At 34.4% G+C, this 23,179-nt stretch overlaps 3 protein-coding genes across 7 annotated transcripts; 1 reads left to right on the top strand and 2 right to left on the bottom strand.

Moving 5' to 3' along the window:
* Positions 1–1,364: 1,364 nt before the first annotated feature.
* LOC18607628 (putative disease resistance protein At1g50180) lies at positions 1,365–6,838 on the bottom strand. Of its 5 annotated transcripts, XM_088803926.1 has the most exons (6): positions 6,671–6,838; positions 6,472–6,564; positions 6,254–6,342; positions 4,888–6,163; positions 2,504–4,382; positions 1,365–1,686 (listed from the first exon to the last, which is right to left on the bottom strand). In XM_088803926.1, the coding sequence occupies exons 4-5, from the start codon at positions 5,924–5,926 to the stop codon at positions 2,518–2,520; spliced, it is 2,904 nt and encodes a 967-aa protein (XP_088660052.1). In that variant the 5' UTR covers positions 5,927–6,163; positions 6,254–6,342; positions 6,472–6,564; positions 6,671–6,838; the 3' UTR covers positions 1,365–1,686; positions 2,504–2,517. The 5 variants fall into 5 exon arrangements, with proteins under 5 accessions (XP_088660052.1, XP_088660050.1, XP_088660051.1 ...); XM_088803924.1 differs by having other exon boundaries at positions 4,888–6,342; XM_088803925.1 differs by lacking the exon at positions 6,472–6,564.
* A 3,358-nt stretch (positions 6,839–10,196) lies between these two features.
* Positions 10,197–14,685, bottom strand: LOC18607627 (putative disease resistance protein At1g50180). Its single transcript, XM_007041891.3, has 3 exons — positions 13,452–14,685; positions 11,090–12,956; positions 10,197–10,443 (listed from the first exon to the last, which is right to left on the bottom strand). The coding sequence occupies exons 1-2, from the start codon at positions 14,473–14,475 to the stop codon at positions 11,104–11,106; spliced, it is 2,877 nt and encodes a 958-aa protein (XP_007041953.3). The 5' UTR covers positions 14,476–14,685; the 3' UTR covers positions 10,197–10,443; positions 11,090–11,103.
* Positions 14,686–19,545: 4,860 nt separating this feature from the next.
* On the top strand, positions 19,546–21,499 carry LOC18607625 (putative HVA22-like protein g). The gene is made up of 7 exons (XM_018115125.2): positions 19,546–19,661; positions 19,869–19,976; positions 20,097–20,195; positions 20,287–20,343; positions 20,434–20,497; positions 20,611–20,820; positions 21,042–21,499. The coding sequence occupies exons 2-7, from the start codon at positions 19,948–19,950 to the stop codon at positions 21,399–21,401; spliced, it is 819 nt and encodes a 272-aa protein (XP_017970614.2). The 5' UTR covers positions 19,546–19,661; positions 19,869–19,947; the 3' UTR covers positions 21,402–21,499.
* Positions 21,500–23,179: the final 1,680 nt, after the last annotated feature.

The raw sequence follows: 23,179 nt of genomic DNA, 5'->3' as shown, positions 1-23,179 counted from the left end.
GCAGCGATTCCCCAACAAAAGTGAGCTTCGTCCAAAATTCCTTGGGGAATAAATTCTTAAACTACCATTAGAAGCAATGACCTGGCGGCAAGAGAAATATATATTGGCTCCATTGCTTTGATCGATTAAGTTGCATGCAAGATTGAAGTGAGGTGGGCTACAATTAATTGATGACCTTTGTCCTGTGAAATGAGTCAATAGAACAAGAAAATAATATTCGAAGGAATCCGTTCATTCTCTTTTCCAACCCCCTGTGGTTTAAGTAAAGAATGGGAATGTAGAAAAAAGTAAAGGTTGTTCACTGGAGAAACCTACTACCCCTTTATGAGGGAAAAAGTAAAAGTTTTATTTTCGTACACTCCTGTTTTTCTTTCATTACTCTTAAGAAATACAAGAGATAGTTAAACTTTACTTAGTCTAGGTTTCTTTTTTGTTTTGGGTAAATATTTAATTTTAGTTTAAATCTTGTCTCATTAAGATATGGTTAGTTGTAGAAAGGGGACTTAAAGATCTATCCACGTCATCTTATAATAGTCCACACTCAAACCTCACTCCAAATAATAAAAAATAAAAAACAACTAAAAAAAAGAAGAAAATAGTGAAAGTTAAAAAGACATGCTGCGTTGATAAATATTGTCTTTTCGGTTTTTTAAAAGAAATGGATAATTATTAAATCAATTTCTGAGGCAAAATTTTTCTAGAAGAGAAAAGGGCCTTAATAAAATTTGATATTAAAATAATCTCAACAAATATAAAACAAGGAAGAAAGAAAGATTAACATAGAGCACTATCTTAATAAAAGAAAATTTTTATGCAAGACAAATGAATAGACAAACAGACATCAGAACATGGATGATCCAGCCAAACGCTTTGAATTATGAATGATAATATTAATTTAAATTCTGGACCAAAAATTAATAATAATTTCAAATAATTGCGATTGGGAAATAAAAGAAAATAAAAGAGAAATGGAAACACAAAACTGAAGTTAAAAACTCTAATATTGAAGCTTACGTCAAGTCGACAGTCAGGGAAGGAATTAAAACTATGGAATAACTGGGATTTTCTAATGAATTGAGTTAGTAGAAAATTTACGGTATAAGTGGAGAATTCTGAAGGCTTTTGGGACACGTAGCTGAAAAATGAGCTGAACCAGGAAGGCATTGCCGTTGCCCATTTCGCTTTTTGATTTCGATCGCGTTGAGTCCCATAATATAAAAATTCTGAAACCGACATATTCGGCCCAACCCTAACCACACATTCGTTTAACGAGTTATGGGTCATTAGGCCCAAAATATCAATCTATTTTGGATGGATGTATTGCTAGAAAGAACAAGCAGTTCTCTGTTATACATAGAGAGCAATGGGACGGAAAGATGGATCTTTTCCCCTTTATCTGCCAAACCGCAAGGAGCTCATAAACCAAGAGTTGATACTCCACAACATAACAAATCACTACAAGTCACAAACAACGAGTCAATACTTGTACAAGTACAACATAACAAATCAATACAAGTTATAAACAAAGAGTCAATTCTGGTACAACATAAACATATCAATGCAAGTAGAGTCTTTGGCTTCATTCACCAATCCACTCCAGTCTCCACACAACTAAAAAGAGCTTCTGCGAATTGGGAATATCGTTCAAGAGAAACAAGCTTTGTGGCTTCTTTTTCACGACTTCACCTGGAAAAAAGTAGAGTAAAGATATTAGCTCTAATCAGTGCTTGCAGACTTATAAAGCCGATAATGCGCAGTGACACCAACGACAATGAGAACCAAATTGGAGTCGACAGAAGCTCTGTGGATAAAGCGAGGAGAGTGGAGGCGCAGAAACCCCAAGTTTTGGTGTTTCTTTCGGAGAGAAGAAGCACCGTCGGGAGGCCTGAGAGTGTGATTGAAACCAAGGAATTATCGGCTGATTAGAGGGGGGTTTGTGGAAGAGAGCAATGGAGAAGAAGGTGGGAGAGTTGGGTTTGGAATTTTAAAGAGAAGATGATTGCGTTGGAATCCATTGACGGAAGCAAATAGGAAACAGGAAAAGAAAAGAGAGGATAGAGTGGGAATGAGAAAGGAGAGGAGGAGGGTATCAAGTGACGAAATGATCGATGTTCTGTTTCAGTTAAAACAAGTATACAACAACGGATAGTGTTGCTGGCGTGGCAAACATTGTCTTTTATTTTCTTAAGAAAATGGAAGTCAATCACAATATCAATTTTCTAGATAAAATTTTTCTCGAGGAAATGACCAAAAGAAAGAACAGTCATAAATGATAAAACAAAAAATGTAATCTAAGAACAATTTCAAGAGATTAAGATCGTAAATGATGAAAGAACCAAAAAAAAAAGAAAGAAAGAACATGGTGCATTACCTTGATAAAGAAAAATTTTTCACAACAAATGAAAAAAGGAATTGATATCAAAATATTGTTGATCATATCAATCAATTTCACTTCATTAATTTCAAAAGAAAGTAAGCTTAGAAATGGGTAATAAAAGATTACCTGATGATCATAATTCAATAATCACAATTTTGAAATATGATAGAAGGCACATGTTGAACTTTGTATGAATCTTCTCCTCCTTCAACCAATTTATCTTTGAATGCTTTTGGCATCCCTTCAATCTTCAATTCTTTGAGAGTTGTGACGAACCTCAACTCATTTGGCAGCATCTTCAACTTTCTACAATCTGCAATCCTCAGATGGTGTAGATTGGGCATTGCCCCTTCATTCACCCTCAACTCCTCTAAATTTGTCTGAGAAATAATACTCAAAGAGTGGAGCAGAGGAAAACCTTGTGCGGAACAAATCATCACCATTCCGACAAATGCAGATTCTTCTAATTCGAGAATCCTTAGATTAGGTAGGTTCTGTAGTGTTGGCAATGGATCTTCATCGAGCATAGCCCTAGCCAAGTAAATGTGAGCAATATTTGAAGGGATGTGCTGAGGTTCTGGTAACTTCCTTATCTCGGCAGATAAATGCAACTCACAGACATTATGGCAGCTAGAGAGCAGGTATGTCAAATGCCTTGGATCTATACTTTCGTGATCATCATCATTCTTAATAATGGACAAGGATCGAAGATGTTTACTTGTGATAACCGGCGTGTTCAAATTCGAGTCCTCCTTAAAGTTTTCAACAATGAAGGGAGTTCTTATCCCCAATTCCCTAAGATATTTCATGCAGTAAATATTTTCAAGATAACAATTTTTAGTATTAAAATTCACAAGCGTTTGCAAGTTTTTTAAAGTATTCAATTTCAATTTGATTCTCGTACTAACCATTTTTTGAGGGAGATACAAATGCCTCAACCGCTCCATTTTCCATAAAACATTAGGCACATAAACCCCAACACAATCTCTTAAATCCAAGGTTTGCAAGAACCTTAGTTTGCTTATAAATGATGGCAACATTGCCGCGAAAGCACATCGGCCAAGACTCAAAAATCTCAAATGGATGAGACTACCTATATCACTTAGTAATAATATGCGTAAAAATAAAATATTCGCATCTCCAAAATCTAGGATTCTAAGCAATTTGAAATTGTTGCAAATGTATCTCGTTAACCCTCGAGTTTTATGCCTTAACTCACAGAGCCAAGAGACCCAACGAAGCGATTCTAAACATGCATCAACAATAGTAAAACTTTCCCCATAGTCTTCTTCCCCCAGCCATTTTGAGAGCGGAGACCTTTCCAAAAGCTCCCTCTCAAAGTATTGATCAAAGAACAATGCAGATCTGAGATGTGGGCTTTTAATCCTATTTATCAGAAAGGAATCATTAATGCCAAGCCTGCGAACTTTACTAATTAAAGGGGACAAGATGCTAGCCTCAGCTTGCTCCATTTGAAAACGATCAAGAACATAGGTGAAATTTTCTTGTTTTGCCTTCAACAAGCAGAAATCTCTGATAAGATCATGCATCCAGCATGTTTTGATCTTTGAGCTTACATCTCGTTCTCCCACTAGCACCATGTATCTTTCTACAAGCTCACTTAAGTAGCCTTCTGCTACATCTTCTATCATTTCTTCTCCATTTTCTTCACTTTCTGCTAGTGACACAATATCTTCTGCCACCCATAATTTGATTAATTTACCAACATGAATCTTGTAATCCTCCGGAAAAACACTCAAATACAAAAAGCATGGTTTTAAATGAGGCGGCAAATTATCATAACTTAAAGCTATTGCTTCATGGATTCCCCAACTTCTACCTCTTCTTAAGTATGACTTCACATTTTCATGCACGATTTGCCAATCATTTAATGAATGCTTTGTAACCAAAATTCCTCCTAGAACAACAATGGCTAATGGCAACCCAGCACACTGTTTAACCATGTCCTTTCCCAACTCTTCCATTTTTTCCTCAATTACATAGCCTGGGAAATAATAGAAAAAACAAAACTATATTGATATATACAATCTCGAATTAACATATTATAGAAAAACTTAAACTAGCAATAAAAGACATCGATCATATGTAGCCCACAAATAAACACACACCTAATTAATATATGTTGTCAAAAAAAAATAACAATAAGATATTTCTTTTAGTTTTTCTTATAAAAGAATATTGGGTATTTTTAGATTGCAGAAATTGCTTAAAGAAATTTTGAAGGGAAATTTGACAAGAAAGAAAAAAAATAAAGGTAAACATCTAGAGCTCAATAGAAATCTCAGAATTTGGGGCATGGATAGAACTAATAATAACATCTAGAGACAAATGAATATTGGGGCATTTCGAGAGAGCATATGCTACACAAATTAAAATGATGCATTTCTCCTTTCTTTAAATTGTAAAAAATTTCTATGAAATGAGAATGAAATAATGCACATATTTTACCCAAAATTTAAAATTATAAATTGAGCTAAGATATATATTACCTGCAGAATCACTTCTAGGAAACGCAATATGTTGGAACAATTTCCAACTGTCTTCATCTGTTAAGAACTGTAGTTCGTGGAGGCAACCTCTTGGGTCTGCATGCCAAGCTACATCCTTGTTACGAGAGGTGAGCAGTATTTTGCTACCTGTCTCCTCCTCCATTGGGAAGGCTGGGCTAATAGCATCCCAATCTTCAGTTGTCCAAATGTCATCAAGTACCACTAGACATTTGTTTTCTCTCAGGAATTCATACAATTTTGCAGCCAGATCTTGATCTCCCATGTCTAGCAATATCCCACCCTTCTCATCTATAAGACCTAGGCCGGATAAAATTCCTCTCCACACAGTTCTTCTTTGGCATTGCTGAGAAATGTACGCCCAAACAAAGTACTTGAAATGATTTCTCACTTGAGCATGATGGTAAACCTTCTTAGCCAGAGTAGTCTTTCCTAGACCACCCATGCCACATATGGAAGCAACGCGGAAATGTCTTCCCTCATCTACAAGAACCGAGACCAATTCTTTTATGGCGTTATCCAACCCAACAGCATTGGGTTCCTTCATATGAGGGTAAGACTGCCTTAACTGTTGCCTCTTAGATGAAGAACTTGAGCTTGCTCCATCCGACAATTCTTTTATTCCATAGGACTGTAACCGTCGAACCAAGTCAGTGATTCTGCTTATGATTCCTTCAATGTCTGACCTGACCTTGTGGAGCATCCATCCCTCTTTGAAGATGCAGGCAGATCTTTTGATGAAATTCGAAATACCTCCCCTCCTTCTGGATGCAATTTTGAGAGCAAAAGTTTCAATGACATCCTCAGCATCATAAGCAATCTCTCTAATTTCAGCAACCCACATACGAACCATCTCATTCTCAGCTTGTCTCGAATCTGCCTCTTTTAAGAAGCTCTTCATCCAAACGAGCTCCATTTGCAAATGCTTAACTTGATCAGCCACGCCCCGCAAGAATTTAGCTTCTTCAATTACTAAGTCCTCAAGTCTTGCTGCAACATTGGACACAACAGATTCCGCCATATGTTACGCCCTGCTTCTCTCAACAAAGAAAATCTGGTGTTTTTGTCGTTACATGAACATGAAGCGAACGCTAACGAGTTACGGATCTTGATTTGTGTTCCGCTCGGCCTAAGGCCATTAGGCCCAAAATAGCAAGCTAGCTTGGATGTATTGCCAACCACACAATATTTACTAGAAAGAACAAGCAGTTCCCTCTTATACATAGACAAAGGGACAGATAAATTTTTTCCCCTTTTTCTGCCAAGCCATGAGGAAGTCATAAACAAAGAGTCAATACTTACACAACATAACAAATGAATACAAGTCTAGTCTTAGGCTTCATCTCACCAATCCACTCCGCTCTCCACTCAACTTAAAGAGATGCTGCGAATCGGGGATATCTTTCAATAGAAACAAGCTTGTAGCTTCTTTTTCACCTGGAAAACGTAAAGATATTAGATTTAACTGCCAGTCTGCAGACTTGAAGGAGACAGTGCATGGGTTATGTGGAGTGATCTGAAAATATTCAGTAGCTAGAAAGGAGCTTAGTAGAGAGCCGAATATACCACATGGAGGCAGCTGAGCGAAGTTTATCGCCTAAGCATTTCCTTAATCCCTTTTCATTTTCTTTTGTAAGTATGAAATTCACTATCTTTTAACTATAAAACAAAATACAAGAAAGGCAAAAGTACAGGAAAGGAAGAGAGAGAGAAATATGAGCATGAAGCATTGGAATTTGAAAGGAAGCTTGAATTGGTATCTTACCATGATGGATCAGGATAAGGCACTGTGGGAGATATTTGCCGAAGCTGCTCTTCAGTCTTGAGAGCTGAATGGAAAAAGTTAGGGCGGAAGAGGGGGAGGCCTTGTTGGTTGATTTTCTAGGATAATTTTCAGGACAAGGATTTGCTTCCCTTCAGTCGACTTATAACAACCATGACGGTCAACTCAAATCAACATTAGTTAAAATAATCTTACGATAAGGGTTTAGTAGCCTTTGATACAGAGATGGCTAATTGAGCAGGTCACGTCAGATATAGGTTCATATCATTTTGAGTTTGGTTATTTTGAATTAATGAAAATTTGAATCATTTTGAGTTTGGATCACTTTGAATTTAGAGCATTTCACATCAAATTTCTTTTGATTCGAGTTGTTTTCGGTTTGAATAAAAAAGATCATTTTGATTTACTAACCTTAATAAAGTTATTCAAAATCATACTTCATCAACTTGCATCATTCTTATAATTTTGATTTTGTATAATATAAAAATAAATTTTAAAATTAGCTAGATCAATAAAAAGATTATGAACTTGAAAGAAATCATCATATGATATGAAACCATAAATTAAAAAAAAAACCATTAGAATACATAAAATAAGTATTCATATTTATTGCACATGATTATTATCGTTAAACAAAAATTCATGTATTGTGTCTAGAGCATTTTGCAATAATTTTAGTTTCCCATAATAAAATAATTTTGCCCCTTAAAGGCATAAAATATTCAAATTGATGATGTTAAAGTTATAATATTAGATGTTATCAGATGTTACTGACACACTTGAAACAAAATTATGAACTAAAATTGCAACACTGTATATAAGAAAGTGACACCCTAATCAAACATGGGTTGTTCACTCTATTTTCTTATCTACCTTTTTCTCAGCCTTTAGTTTTCTACGTACTTTTTTCTTAGCCATTCGTTTCTCACCTACCTTTGTCTTAGTCATTAATTTCGATGCTGATTGATGCCACAGCGACCAGACATACATAGCCCTGTGTTCTCTTTATTAATGCTTAGCTGGGCGGAAAAGTGAGCAGGACCAAGCGCTGCGTAGAGAAAAAAAAAAAAAAAGACTTTTGCTTGGATTTAGTAGAAGTTGAAAAGTGAATTTGAGGGAAATAGGATAAATTGTTCTTCTCTATTTATTTTAACAGAAAAACAAAATCATAAATACGGATATTGTAAAAATTTTATTTAATGAAGATAGTTATATTTATTTATTATATTTTTAAATTATTAATTTAATTATTTTTATTAAGATTTATATAATTAGTAAATAAGTATTCTAATTGCATCAAATGGCTGTTTTTCATTAAAAGTATAAATAAAATTTATCCAATTTATAAATAAAAATTCTAATTGCATTGAATGATTTTCATTAAAGAATACTTTTCCTTATTCTAATAATATTTGAATAATTTGTAGATTGATGTTACAAAATTTCAATTATTTATGCTTTAACTTTATATTTTAGAAACATATGTATCGACATATAATTATTATTTCAAAAGAATAAATCAAGTATTTACGTGTACTACAAAAGTATAAATGTTGGAAAATATTTAAAAATTTTTATTTATTATATTCCTAAATTGTCATTGTAAATTCTTTTATCATAAACATTAATAAAATTTATCCAATTTGAAGATAAAAATTCTAAATGAATTGAATGACTTTCACTAAAAAATGTTTTTCCGGATTCGTAACTAATGCGCCATCCACATTAAACTTAACCCAACTCAACATTGGAGCCTCCCGTGTCAGTGTCTCTCTGGCTGGTTTGGAGCAATGGACACAAGACTCGACCATCTGAATGTATCTTCATAGGTCTCTAACAACTCTGGCCACTAGGGTTTACTCCAAAGAGCAATCCTTGATTTGATCAAATCATGTAATTGCTTGGCATCCCAACTCTTCTCATTAAAAACAATAACATTTCTAAATAACCACATCGACCATGAAATTGCATAGGAAGCTAATATCCATATCTTCACTTTATCCTTATCAAGACACACTGAAGCCCAAGCTAGAAAAAAGCTTTTAGAATTACGAAGGAGATTAGCCAACTATAATTCCAATCGGAAAGCCATAGACCCCGTATGTACCATGACTCATCACAAATAAAAAAAGGATGATTGACAGTTTCAAGGTGTTTTTTACGTAACACGCACATCATTTGATCTCACCAATTAATTTCCATTTAACTAGCCCAACTTTCACTATTATTTTTTCTCACATATTATTATCAATCAAATATCTAAACTCTACAAGGAGCATAACCTAACCAGATCTTCTTCCAAAGAAGAGAAATTTCATAGTAAGACATATTCGCAAATATTTATTAATTTTTATACATTAGATAAATATTATTAATTTTTATATTTAAAAATATTTTTAATGAATGTCATTTGATACAATTAGAAATCTTATATACTTACGAATTAGATCATTTTTATTAATATTAATACTAATAAATATTTAAACATGTATTTCGAGAATATAATCATAAACAAATATGATAATTCAAAAAAATTAAAAAAAAAGAAGATAATCCTTATGTATACAAGAAAACAAGAAAGTGTTGTCATTTTTCTAGTGTTGTATGTTAATGACATATTGTTAACAAGAAAAGACATAGCTACATTGCAATCAACAAAGATTTGATCATCCAAGGAGTTCTCCATAAAGGATTTGGGAAAAACAGCTAACATGGACAAAGATTTAATTGATGACCTTTGTCCTGTGAAATGAGCCAATAGAACAAGAAAATAATATTTGAAGGAATCCGTTCATTCTCTTTTCCCACCCCCTGTGGTTTAAGTAAAGAATGGGAATGTAGAAAAAAATAAAGGTTGTTCACTGAAGAAACCTACTATCCCTTTATGAGGGAAAAAGTAAAAGTTTATTTTCGTCCACTCCTGTTTTTCTTTAATTTTGGTTTCATTACTCTAAGAAATGTACAATGGATAGTTAAACTTTACTTAATCTAGCTTTCCTTTTTGTTTGGGTAAATATTTAATTTTAGTTTGTGCATATTTACTCGTTTACAATCTTGTCTCATTGAGATATGGTTTATTGTAGAGAGGGGACTTAAAAGATCAATCCATGTCATCTTATAATAGTTAAAGTTGTCCAGACCCAAACCTCACTCCAAAAATGGAAAAAAAAAAAACAAGAAATGGGCTGGCTCAGTAAGACTTTTGAAAGCTTTCGAGACAAGTTGCAAAAAAAGGGGCTGAACTAGGAAGGCATTGCCGTTTCCCATTTCCCCTTTTGATTTCGATTGAGTTAGGTAGGGTCCTCTTATCTAAAAAAATCAGTAACCGACATATTGGGGCCATCGTTAACCATACGTTCGTTTCAAACGGAGGCTACCGAGTTATGGGTCTTGATTTAAGCTCCATTGGGCTCAAAGCCATTAGGCCCAAAATAGCGAGCTATTTTCGATGATGTATTGCTAGAAAGAACAAGCAGTTCCCTGTTACGGTACAGGTAGACCACAGGCATGGGTGGATTTTTTTCTCTTATTTGCTAAACCATAAAACAAAGAGTCCGCACTCCACAACATAACAAATCAATACAAGTCATAAACAAAGAGTCCATACTACTACAACATAACATATCAATACAAGTAGAGTCTTAGGCTTCATCTCACCAATCCACTCCAGTCTCCACACAGCTAAAAAGAGCTTCTGCAAATTGGGGATATCTTGCAAGAGAAACAATCTTGTTGCTTCCTTTTCACAACTTCACCTAGAAACAAGTAGAGTAAAGATATTAGCTCTAATGAGTGCTTGCAGACTTATAAAGCCGATAATGCGGTGACACCGATGACAACGAGAACCAAATTGGAGTCAATAGAAGCTCTGAGGATAAAGAGAGGAGAGTGTAGGCGCAGAAACCCCAAGTTTTTGTGTTTCTTTCTGAGAGAAGAAGCACCGCCTGGGGGCCTGAGAGAGTGATTGAAACCAAGGAATTATCGGCTGATTAGAGGGAGGTTAGTGCAAGAGCGCAACGGAGAAGAAGGTGGGAGAGTTGGGGTTTGGAATTTTGAAGAGAAGAAGATTGTGTTGGAATCCATTGACGGAAGCACATGGAAACCAGGAAAAGAAAAGAGAGGATAGAGAGGGAATGAGAAAGGAGAGGAGGAGGTTATCAAGTGACGAGATGACCGATGTTCTGTTTCAGTTAACACCACAACGAATAGTGTTGATGACGTGGCAAATAGTGTCTTTTCTTTTCTTAAGAAAATGGAAATCAATCACAATATCAATTTCTAACGTAAATTTTTCTCAGAGAAAATAACCCAAAGAAAAATTTTGATGGTCATAATTCAATCCTATTTTAATTCCTTAATTTCAAAAGAAAGTAAGCTTAGAAATAAGTAATAAAAGATTACCTGATGATCATAATTCAATCATCACAATTTTGAAATATGATAGAAAGCACATTTTGGACTTTGTATGAATCTTCTCCTCCTTCAACCAATTTATCTTTGAATGCTTTCGGCATCTTTTCGATCTTCAATTCTTTGAGGGTGCTGATGAACGGCAACATCTTCAACATTCTACAATTTACAATCCTCAGATGGTGTAGATTCGGCATAGCTCCCTCACTCACCCTCAACTCCTCTAAATTTGCTTGCCAAATAATACTCAAAGAGTTGAGCACAGGAAAACCTTGGGCGGAACAAATCATCACCTCTCCGAGGAACGCACCTTGTCCTAATTCGAGAATCCTTAGATTAGGTAGCTTTTCTAGTGTTGGCAATGGATCTTCATCGAGTCTAGCCCAATCCAAGGAAATGTGAGCAATATTTGAAGGGATGTGCTGAGGTAACTTCTTTATCTCGACAGATAAATGCAACTCACGGATATTAAGGCAGCTAGAGAGCAGGTATGTCAAATGCCTTGGATCTGTACTTTTATTATTTGAAATGGATAAGGATCGAAGATGCTTGCTTGTGATGATCGGTGGATTCAAATTCAAGTCCTCTCTAAAGTTTTCAACAATAAAAGGACCAATTATCATCAACTCTCTAAGATATTTCATGTAGCAAATATCTTTAAGATAATAATTTTTGGTGTTGAAATTCACAAGCGTTTGTAGATTTTTCAAAGTATCCAATTTCAATTTGGTTCTCGCACAAACCTGATCAGGGAGATATAAATGTCTCAACCGCTCCAATTTCCATAAAACATTAGGCACATAAACCCCAACACAATCTCTTAGATCCAAGCTTTGCAAGCACCTTAATTTGCTTATAAATGATGGCAACATTGCCACAAAAGCACAGTTCCCAAGACTCAAAAATCTCAAATGGATGAGACTACCTATATCACTTAATAATATGCAGACAAGTGGAATATCTGCATCTGCAAAATCTAGGATTCTGAGCAATTTGAAATTGTTGCAAATGTGTCTCGTTAACCCTCGAGTTTTATGCCTTAACTCACATCCTAAAAAAGGGATTAAAAATGCGAACAAACCACCCTTAACAATAGTACTATTTATGCTATCTTCTATTTTCTCCAGCCATTTGATGACATAAGACCTTTCCTGAAACTCTCCCAAAAAGTTTTGATCAAAGAACAATGCAGATCGGAGATGTGGGTTTGTAATCCCATTTATCAGATTCAAATCATTAATGCCAATCCTGCGAAATTTACCAATTGGAGGGGACAAGCTGCTGACATCAGCTTGCTCCATTTGAAGACAATCAAGAACGCAAATGAAATTTTCTTGTTTTGCTTTCAACAAGCAGAAATCTCTGATAAGATCATGCATCCGGCATGTTTTGATCTTTGAGTTTGCATCTCGTTCTCCCACTAGCACCATGTATCTTTCTACAAGCTCATTTAAGTAACCTTCTGCCACATCTTCCATCATTTCTTCTCCATCTTCTTCACTTTCTTCTAATGGCACAATATCTTCTGCCACCCATAATTTGACCAATTTACCAACAGAAATCTCGTAATCTTCCGGGAAAACACTCAAATACAAGAAGCATGGTTTTAAATAGGGTGGCAAATTGCCATAACTTAAAGCTATTGCTTCATGGATTCCCCAACCTCCATCTTTCCGTTTTTTTTTACTTCTATCTTTCCTTAAGTATGACTTCAAATTTTCCTGCACTATTTGCCAATCATTTAATGAATGCTTTGTAACCAAAACTCCTCCTAGAACAACAATGGCTAATGGCAACCCAGCACACTGTTTAACCATGTCCTTCCCCAACTCTTCCATTTTTTCCTCAATTACATAGTCTGGCAAAAAACAGGGAACAAGAAAACTATATTGATATATACAATCTCAAATTAACATACTATAGCAAAAACTTAAACTAGCAATAAAAGTCATCATATATAGCCCAGAAATAAACAAACATCCTAATTAATATATGTTGCCAAAAAAATAACAATAAAATATTTCTTTTTGTTTTTCTTATAGAAGAATATTGGGTATTTTTACTTTGCAGAAATTGCTTAAAGAAATCTTGAAGAGAAGTTTTACAAGAAAGAACAAAAAATAAAGGTAAACATCTATAGATCAATAGAAATCTCATAAGTATGGCTAGAACTAATAATAACATCTTGAGAAAAATTGAATGTTGGGGCATTTCGAGAGTGCATATGCTATACAAATTAAAATGATACATTTCTTTTTTCTTTACCTTGTAAAAAATTTCTATGAAATGAGAATGAAATGCACATATTTGACCCAAAATTTAAAATTATAAAGTGAGCTAAGATATATATTACCTGCAGAATCACATATATGTTGGAACATTTTCCAACCGTCTTCATCTGTTAAGAGCTGTAGTTCGTGCAGGAAACCTCTTGGATCCGCGTGCCAAGCTACATCCTTGTTACGAGAGGTGAGCAGTATTTTGCTACCTGTCTCCTCCTCCATTGGGAAGGCAGGCTTAATAGCATCCCAATCTTCAGCTTTCCAAATGTCATCGAGTACCACTAGGCATTTGTTTTCTTTCAGGAATTCATACAAGTTTTTAGCCAGATCTTGATCGCCCAATTTGGGCAATATCCCACCCTTCTCACCTTTAGGATTTAGGCTGGATAAAATTCCTTCCCACACGGTTCTTGTTTGGCATTGCTGAGAAATGTACGCCCAACTAAAGTGCTTGAAATGATTTCTTACTTGACTATGATTGTAAACCTTCTTAGCCAAAGTAGTCTTTCCTAGACCACCCATGCCACATATGGAAACAACTCGGTGTCTTCCCTCGTCTACAAGAACCTTGACCAGTTCTTTTATGTCGTTATCCAACCCAACAACATAGGGTTGCTTAGAACGAGGATAAGACTGCGTTAAGTGTTGCCGCTTTGATGAAGAACTTGAGCTTGCTCCATCCGATAGTTGTTTTATGCCATAGACCTGTAACCGTTGACTCAAGTAAGAGATTCTGCTTATGATTCCTTCCATGTCTGACTTGACCTTGTGGCGCATCCATCCTTCTTTGCAGATGCAAGCAGATCTTTTGATAAAATTGGAAATACCTTCCCTCCTTTGGGATGTAATTTCGAGAGCAAAAGTTTCAATGACATCCTCAGCGTCATAAGCAATCTCTCTAATTTCAGCAACCCACATACGAACCATCTCGTTCTCAGCTTGTCTCGAATCTGCCTCTTTTAAGAAGCTCTTCATCCAAACGAGCTCCATTTGCAAATGCTTAACTTGATCATCCACGCCCCGCAAGAATTTAGCTTCTTGAATTACTAAGTCGCCAAGTCTTGCTGCAACATTGGACACAACAGATTCCGCCATAGGTCAACGCTCTTCTTTCTCTCAAGTCTCAACAAAGAAAATCTGGTGCTTTTGTCGTTACATTAATCACGCGTCCGCTTCAAGCTAACACTAACGAATTATGGATCTTGATTTGTGTTTCGTTGGGCCTAAGGCCATTAGGTCCTAAATAGCAAGCTAGTTTGGATGGATGTATCGCTAACCACCCAATTTACTAGAAAGAACAAACAGTTCCCTCTGATACATAGACATTAGACAATGGGATGGATGAATTTCTTACTTTTTTATTTGACAAAAGCCATAAGGAAATCATAAACAAAGAGTCAATACTTCCAAAACATAACAAATCAATCCAAGTCTAGTCTTAGGCTACATTGTCATCAATCCACTCCAGTCTCCACACAGCTAGAAAGAGCTGCTGCAAACTGGGGATATCTTTCAAGAGAAACAAGCTTGTCGCTTCTTTTTCACGACTTCACCTGGAAAACGTAAAGATATTAGATTTAACTGCCAGTCTGCAGACTTGAAGGAGCATACAGAGCCTGTATCTCCTTGCAAAGATGCTAATTTACTTGAAACCAAGTGTAACAAAACAAACTTAGCATCCCCTTTAAGATTTTTTTTTTTTTTGAAAGGCAATTTTATTTATAAGGTCTCACAAGGGAGACAAAAGCCTTCCAGCTAAAGACAAAAGAATCCTCACATGCGAGGATTAGCTAAGCATCGGAAGTGGTCTGATGTGCCTACAAAAGAAAGGGTGACATTACAGTATTCAAGTTAATGTTATAACAGCCCACGGTCTTAAGAAGAAGAGAACTCTGTTCCTACATAAACCAGTATGTCTAAATGGACCTATCAACATGAAGAGATGAGGAACCCCTATCAGCAAAGACAAAGAAAGTGTTGAAATTATCAACTCCTAGAACACCAGCTTTAATAATTCAGGAACAGAAATATTTGCAACAAAGTCCAACGTCCTTAGTTTTGTATGTGTCTATGTGCAATCAATATGATACAGAGAATAAATTAGACAAGACATAATAGTTTTCCCGCTAAGATGCAAATGAACTTTTGAAAACATCATCCCTAGATTACAAAGCCTAAAGGAATAGAGAATCAAAAACTGTCTTTCTAATGTTCTTTTAAAAACGCTTGAATCTTATTTAGAAAAGCATATGCATGATGAAGAATTAGATAATTTTTGAGTGATTTGATAGATGTTAATACTAGTAAGAAGTATTTATAGGCCTGAAATAGTTCTTTAGACACTCATTTATGTATGAACACCTTGCTTTTCAATGATTAATATACTTCTAAAAATGAAAAATCACTTTAATCTTTCAGATTTTTCAAATCTGTTTACATTTAATTCGACTAAACATTCATGATAATCAATGAATTAGTGTCTGACTTAATCGACTAACTGATCAACTAATTTGCTCTAGAAACAGAACCCAATCCTAAAACCATGCTTTAACCTATTAAAAGCGAAGGTTAGTCGGAGAACTTGTTGAAAGTTTCCAACACTAGATATTTTATCAACAAAACAACTTAATCGATTAATATTAAGGTTTTATGCATTTTCTTTAAATTTTTTGTAAGTAACACATGTATATGTATACCTAATATACAACACGCAATACCTACAACACTAGGACGACAAATACATTGTAAAAGACCTAAGGAATCAAGACTTGTTTGGCATCAGAGTTCATAAATGACACTGATCTCTCTGTTGCCCCCCTGTATTTTACATCAGTGCACATATATAGCATGAAGAAGCTAAACCATTGATGACTCCACCACATCGGACATGGTTCTTTGAGCAGAAGCTCTACTAAATCATCGTTCACTATCATGAATAAAAAGAACATATACTGAATGGAATCTCCTTTGAAAGTAATATATACTAAGTAGCTGTGTTTTCTGCCAAACTATTATTGCCTCTGTGATGCTTGGAGGTTGGGCTTATTGGCCATAGGTGTTTTTCTCATCATGAAATTTTGTATAAAGTTCTGGTTTTTGGTCAGTTTTGTTGTAGCAGAGTTTCCTGCTTCGAAAGTAGATATTCCAAAATTTCTGTTACAAGACTAGCTAATCATAATCAGCATCACAATATTGAAATAGGATAGAAGGCACATGTTGGACTCCGTAGGAATCTTCTCCTCCTTCAACCAGATTATCTTTGAATACTTTGAAAAAAAAAATTGAATTTTGGGTCCAAAAAGAAGAAAATGAAACAAAAAAAAGGAAACATTTAACAAATCAATTTTAATCCATTAATTAACAAAAGAAAGTAGACTTATAATTTGGTGATAAACGATTAACCGAAGTAGTACCTAGAAAAATAATCAGAATTTTGAAATATGGTACAAAGGCACGTGTTGGACTTTGCAGTAATCCTCTCCCCCTTCAACCAGTTTATCTTTGAATTCTTTTGGCATATCTTCAATCTTCAATTCTTTGAGGGTTGTGGTGAACCTCAACTCATTTGGCAGCATCTTCAACATTTTACAATTTGCAATCCTCAGATGGTGTAGATTGGGCATGGCTCCTTCACTCACCCTCAATTCCTCTAAATTTCTTTGAGAAATAATACTCAGAGTTGAGCAGAGGAAAACCTTGTGCGGAACAAACCATCACTTTTCCGACAAAGGCATCAGCTTTTACTTTGAGAATCCTCAGATTAGGTAGGTTCTCTAGTGTTGGCAATGGATCTTCATCAAGTTTAACCTTAGCCAAGCAAATGTAAGCAATATTTGAAGAGATGTGCTGAGGTTCCGGAAACTTCCTTATCTCGACAGATAAATGCAACTCACGGATATTAAGGCAACTACAGAGCAGGTATGTCAAATGCATTGGATCTATACTTTTAAATAGACCCCAAATGGATAAAGATAGAAGATGTTTACTTGTGATGACCAGCAGGTTCAAATTCAAGTCCTTTCTAAAATTTTCAACAATCAAAAGAGTAACTTTTTAAGATATTTCATACTGTAAATATCTTCAAGATAATAATTTTTGATGTTGATATTCACAAGCGTTTGTAGATTTTTTTAAATATCCAATTTCAACTGGGAGTTTGTTCTCAACTTGTCTGGACATACAAATGCCTCAACCACTCCATTTTCCATAAAAAACATCAGGTATTTGAACTGACCAGCTAGATCTTAAATCCAAGGTTTGCAAGCACCTTAGTATGCTTATAGATGATGGCAACCTTGCCACCTGTGCGTCATTCCCTAAACTCAATTATCTCAAATGGATGAGATTACCTATATCACCTAGTAATTTGCAGTCCAGTGCAAGCTCCGCTACTTCAAAATCTACGATTCTAAGCAATTTGAAATTGTTGCAAATGTGTCTCGTTAAACCTCCAAGTTTATAAGCAGCCGCACCTAATAAAAGAACCGCTAGAAATACTGCAAAAAGTCCTTAATAATAGTCGCATTTTCGTCGTCTTCTATTTCTTCTACCCAATCCATAAGATATTTGAGGTTCTGTGACCTTCGCATAAACTCTATTGAATAGATGTTATCAAAGAAAAATAAAGACCTGAGATGTGAGTTTTTAATACAATTTGTCATAACAGAATCATGCATGGTAAGCCTGCGAACTTTACCAATTGCAGAGGACCAGATGCTAACATCAGCTTGCTCCATTTTAAGACGATCAATGATATAGATGAAATTTTTATTTTTTGCTTTCAATAAGCAGAAATCTCTGATAAGATCATCATGCATCCCGCATGTTTTGATCTTTAAACTTACATCTCCTTCTTCCACTAACACCATGTATCTTTCTACAAGCTCATTTAAATAGCATTCTGCCACATCTTCTATTATTTGTTCATCTCCTTCACTTTCTATTAGTGACACAATATCTTCTGCTACTCGTAATATGATCAATTTAACAACAGAAAATCTGGTAATCCTATGAAAAGATACTCAAATACTCCAAAAAGCATGATTTTAAATAAGGTGGGAAATTGTCATTTACGCTACCATTTGACGCGAGGACCTTGCGGTAAGAGAATATTGACGCCATTGCTTTGATTAAGTTGCATGGAAGATTGAAGTGACGTGGCCTACAATTAATGGATGACCTTTGTATGTGAAATGAGTCAAGAGAACAGCAAATTAATAATATTCATCAAGGAATCCGTTTATTCCCTTTCACCACCCCTTGCGGTTTAAGTAACGAATGAGAATATAAAAAAAAAAAATTTGAAGTTTGTTTACTAAAGAAACCTGAATGCCAAAATAACTTAACAAAAGGATTAAAGTTTATGCCTATCCCGTCCTGAGGGGAAAAAAAAACAAGGAAAGTTTCTTTTCGTCCACTCCTGTTTTTCTTTAAATTTTTTTCTTCAGTACTTTAAGAAATACAATGGACTGTTAAAAGTTTATTTAATTTTGCTTTATACATATTTAATCATTTAATTATTATCTTTTCTAAATAAACAAATGTTTAGCTGTGGGGAGGAGATTTAAGATTAATCCACGTCATCCTTGAATAGTAGAGTTGTCCACACCCAAACCTCACTCCAAAAATGAAAAAATATATGTAATACTTAAGAAACTTCTAAATTATTTATAAAATTTTTAATGTTTTATTTCGTTCAATTAAATTTTTAAATTTCTATTTTGAGTCAAATAAACTATTATTAATAATTGATTAATTATCGTTATTGATAATGTCATTTATTATTATGTTGATATATAATAATAGATAATAGTATGACATGATAATATTACAATGTAGTATTTTCACGCTCTACATCAATACCACATTAACACTAGGTGAGATTAAAATGATAAGTGAAATTTTGATTAATGATAATTAATCAAATATTAATCGTAAAAACTTATTTGATTTAAAATAAAAATATAAAAATTTAATTGAATGTAATATAAAAATAAAAAGTTATTTAAATTTTTTTAAATAATTCAAAAAAATTTAAAATATTATAAAAAAACCTAAAAAAAAAAAGAACAAATAAAACAAACGCACCAAAAAAAAAAAACTACCGCCAAGAGAGGTTTAAATGGCAGTACCCTTAAGTGTCGTTCCATGCATTAAACGGTTTTTTGCACGTCCCTTAGCAAGAAGTGGTTTGACCCAAAGGAGCCTCCCTCTCTCTCTCTCTCTCTCTCTCTCTCTCTCTCTCTGTCTCTCTCTCTATTAGAATTTTGTGGCATTTCCAGGTATAGTTTCATCATTGTTCCTTGTTTTTTTTTTTTTTTAATTGTCTTTTTCCGATAAAAGAAAAGATCAAAAGAAGAGTCCAAAAGGAACAAATTTAATCTAATCAATAGCAATCCCTTTATTTGAGTCCTACTATATATCTTTGTATTGGGAATCTTTATTCATTCATTCTCTTGCTTTTTAATGATTCCTCCTTCAAATTTCAGGTTGAAATTTTTGATAAACTCAACAGCAAAGTTCAATCAATTTTGTTATTCTCGTATATCTAAAAAGAAATCCAAGAAGATGGGATCCTTTCTTTCGAGAACCCTTCTGTATGTAACCATCGACTAGCGACTACCAACTAAATGGAATTGTCTCTTTTACTACCACCATATGTTTCCCATTTTGCTAATTTACCAGGAAACCTGATACTGATTGAAGTGTTTTCATAGATTGGCTTTTGGTTATGCTTATCCGGCTTACGAGTGCTTTAAGGCAGTGGAAAAAGATGAGCCAGAAATTGAGCAACTTCGATTTTGGTGTCAATACTGGTATAAACATTTCTCCCTTCTGCACTTTTAATCATCCTCCCCACCAAATTAAAGGGCTGACATTTTACTAAATTATTATTGTATTCTGTAGGATTTTAGTTGCTATCCTAACAGTTTGTGGAAGAATTGGAGATGTCTTCATCTCATGGTATTATCTCTTACGTTCATAATAGTTAGATGATTTTTCTTTATGGGCCTGTAAACTCCTGACAGTCTTTGTTATCTTGTCTCGATGAAGGTTGCCATTGTACAATGAAGTAAAATTGGCGTTGGTTATTTATCTTTGGCATCCCAACTGGAAAGTACGCATTCAACATTTGAAAGTTGAAAAGCTTTGGTTCGGTTGTCTATATAAATTAACCTTCTGAAGTCGTTCAAATCATTTCATTTCTTGTTTTTGCGACCACTGTTTCAGGGAACAGCTTATGTTTATAATTCTTTTCTTCGACCTTACGCCGTAAAACATGTGACAGAAGTCGATGGAAAATTGTTTAAGTTAAAGCTTAAGGCAAGGGAGGTTGGAATTCTTTATTGGCATAGGGCAATGAATTATGGTAGGACAAGGTCTTTAGACATGTTGCAGCATTTGGCTTCTCAAAAAGGATCGGACCTTCCTCTTGATCAGGTATACATAGATTTTCAGAAGTACTACTAGTTTAGTTTATAATCTTAATTTCCGGACTACCATACATTAGTAGATGGATATTTGATTTGATATTCTAAATAATTGCAACCCCTATCATTGAGAATGTCCTGCAAAGTTGTCAATTGACTTGTTTCGTGATGCTGATAAAAGATTTTATAAGATTTTTCAATTTAGCCTGTTTGACGGTTCAATTGCTGCAGCAACAGCAGAATCTCAGAAAAACCGACAAACTTGCTTTAAGTCAGGCATCTGCTACCAAGCCAGAGCAGTTGAAAATACCCCTTCCAGATTCATCCAGCTTGTCCGAGGAGCAGCCCGAGACAAACAATGAGCCAGGTTGTCTCCTTGCATCCCAGAGTAATAAAAGGATGATCTCGTCCCAATCTTGTGTTAAAACAACTAGCCAATCATCAGTGAGTCGAGTACAAACAGGGACAATTCAACCAACATCATCCATAGGAAATGGAAACTCCAATTCATCTCAAGAACAAACACCCTACAAGGAAGCTGTATCCAAGCCACATGGCATTTGGAGGATATTTAAGTCTGCAGCCCATTAAAACAGTTATCTCAAGCCTTTTTAATGATAAATTGTACTAAGAACTGGTATAGCATAGGGTATTTATGTCGTTTCTTCATATGTATATATGAACTAATTGTACACAAATTTTTTATTAAAATGAAAAGCATTATTCATCTATTCTGACCACACGGTACCAGAGCATTAGGAAGAGATCCTGTACCGTCCTCTTGCTTCCACACAATTTCTTCTTTCTTTGACAACTCATGGCTTCATCATCTTACGACCCCACTATGTCTTCTTCTCACTTGTCTTCTTCTTTCTTTTACTTTATGTCGATGGCATTATCCCTTCTAACAGTGACTTTAACCTTTTTCATGGATTTATTTCTAAACTTTCTTCCATGTTTGCCGTGAAAGACCATGGCGATTTTCGCTATTGCTTAGGTATTGAAGCTCATAGGGATTCTTTTAATCTTTTTCAATCTAAAAAACGTAGCCACTACTGGCTGGTTGTCCAGATAACCGTAGCCACTACTGGCTATGCTATTCCTTCGGGTTTAGTTGTTTTATGGAGTGCTAAAGATATAGTCCACGTTTTCTGATCTACTGTAAAATCGGAGCATCGATGATCTCTTGCTTTTGCTTGACTGAATCTTATTGATTACGTCAAGTTCTGTAAGATCTTCATATCTATTTATCTTTATTATATTATTTTATATTATAAATATGTGAGGGTTACACGTGATGCTTATCCCATGTTCTACGCCCAACTAAGTACATTGAAATTGATTTTCACTTTGTGTGTGAAAAAGTGAGCAGTAGCTATTCACATATTTATCAAGGGGAATTATCATCCTATCATTTTCACCTTTTACGAGACAATTTTCACGTGATTACTTTCGGTTCAACTTGCGAGGGTATTTATGTAAATGTGTATGTAGAGTAAGGTTTTTATGTTTTGGCCTGGTATTAATTTAAATAAATTTATTGTACCCTATTTTTTTTTTTATTAAAATGAAGAGCAGTCTTCGTCTAGTGTGAATCACACTTAAGCCTTTTCAACAAATAATTCTTTCATATACAAATTTAGAATCAAAAGCGTGACAAGAATTGAAAATGAAATGTAAAATATAATTTCTCAACCTAGTCCTTAGGTTTAGCTATCTGACAATTTAAAAAGGAAAAGACACACTACAAAGTGACTTTTATGACCAAATGCCATATGTATTTTACTTTCATAAACCAAAAAAAAAAAATCATATCTAAACATTAACAAACTTGTAACCAAATATAACATTGCATGTGTAATGATTGAGTCAAAATATTGCTTATTCGATAACATTTTGAATTAAAATCATGTAATTTTTAAAAATTGAAATTTAAGTTAGTCATAGTGATTAACTTAGACCATTATATAGCCTTAATAATTATATTCGTATTTGATGTAAAATAAAATATCAAAATACCACTTTCTCAAATCCTTAACACTCTCATCAAAGTTATACATCACAATCAAAATTCGTCATAGAATATTGAGTCCAAGCACCATTGATTCAATAATTTTTTAAATTTAAATCACATGACTTTTAAAAGTTTAAACTCAAGTTACTATTGATCTAATAATTTTTTAAATTTAAATAATATAATTTTTAAATATTTAAATTTAAATTATTAATATGAATGGACTTACATCTTTATTTTAATTTTAACAACCACGTTCGTTTTATATGTAAGGTAATATATGATAACGCTCATACTTTTCAAATTATTGCAATTGAAATAATTGGTCAACACTATTTAATCCTTATATGAACAA

This window comes from Theobroma cacao, chromosome 2 (genome assembly GCF_053813885.1).
Source record: "Theobroma cacao isolate CCN51 chromosome 2, ASM5381388v1, whole genome shotgun sequence".
NCBI classification, from domain to species: domain Eukaryota; kingdom Viridiplantae; phylum Streptophyta; class Magnoliopsida; order Malvales; family Malvaceae; genus Theobroma; species Theobroma cacao.
The sequence above is the reverse complement of the archived record's forward strand: the minus strand, read 5'-3'. Positions and strand labels throughout refer to the sequence as shown.

Bases quoted from the DNA above. Each gene is read 5' to 3' on its own strand.
- LOC18607625 (XM_018115125.2), top strand. From the start codon at position 19,948: ATGGGATCCTTTCTTTCGAGAACCCTTCT. The intron at 19,977-20,096 runs GTATGTAACCAT...GTGTTTTCATAG, and splicing joins TTTCTTTCGAGAACCCTTCT to ATTGGCTTTTGGTTATGCTT. The intron at 20,196-20,286 runs GTATAAACATTT...TGTATTCTGTAG, and splicing joins CGATTTTGGTGTCAATACTG to GATTTTAGTTGCTATCCTAA.
- LOC18607628 (XM_088803924.1), bottom strand. From the start codon at position 5,926: ATGGCGGAATCTGTTGTGTCCAATGTTGCAGCAAGACTTGAGGACTTA. The intron at 4,383-4,887 runs GTAATATATATC...ATTATTTCCCAG, and splicing joins TCCTAGAAGTGATTCTGCAG to GCTATGTAATTGAGGAAAAA.
- LOC18607627 (XM_007041891.3), bottom strand. From the start codon at position 14,475: ATGGCGGAATCTGTTGTGTCCAATGTTGCAGCAAGACTTGGCGACTTA. The intron at 12,957-13,451 runs GTAATATATATC...GTTTTTTGCCAG, and splicing joins ACATATATGTGATTCTGCAG to ACTATGTAATTGAGGAAAAA.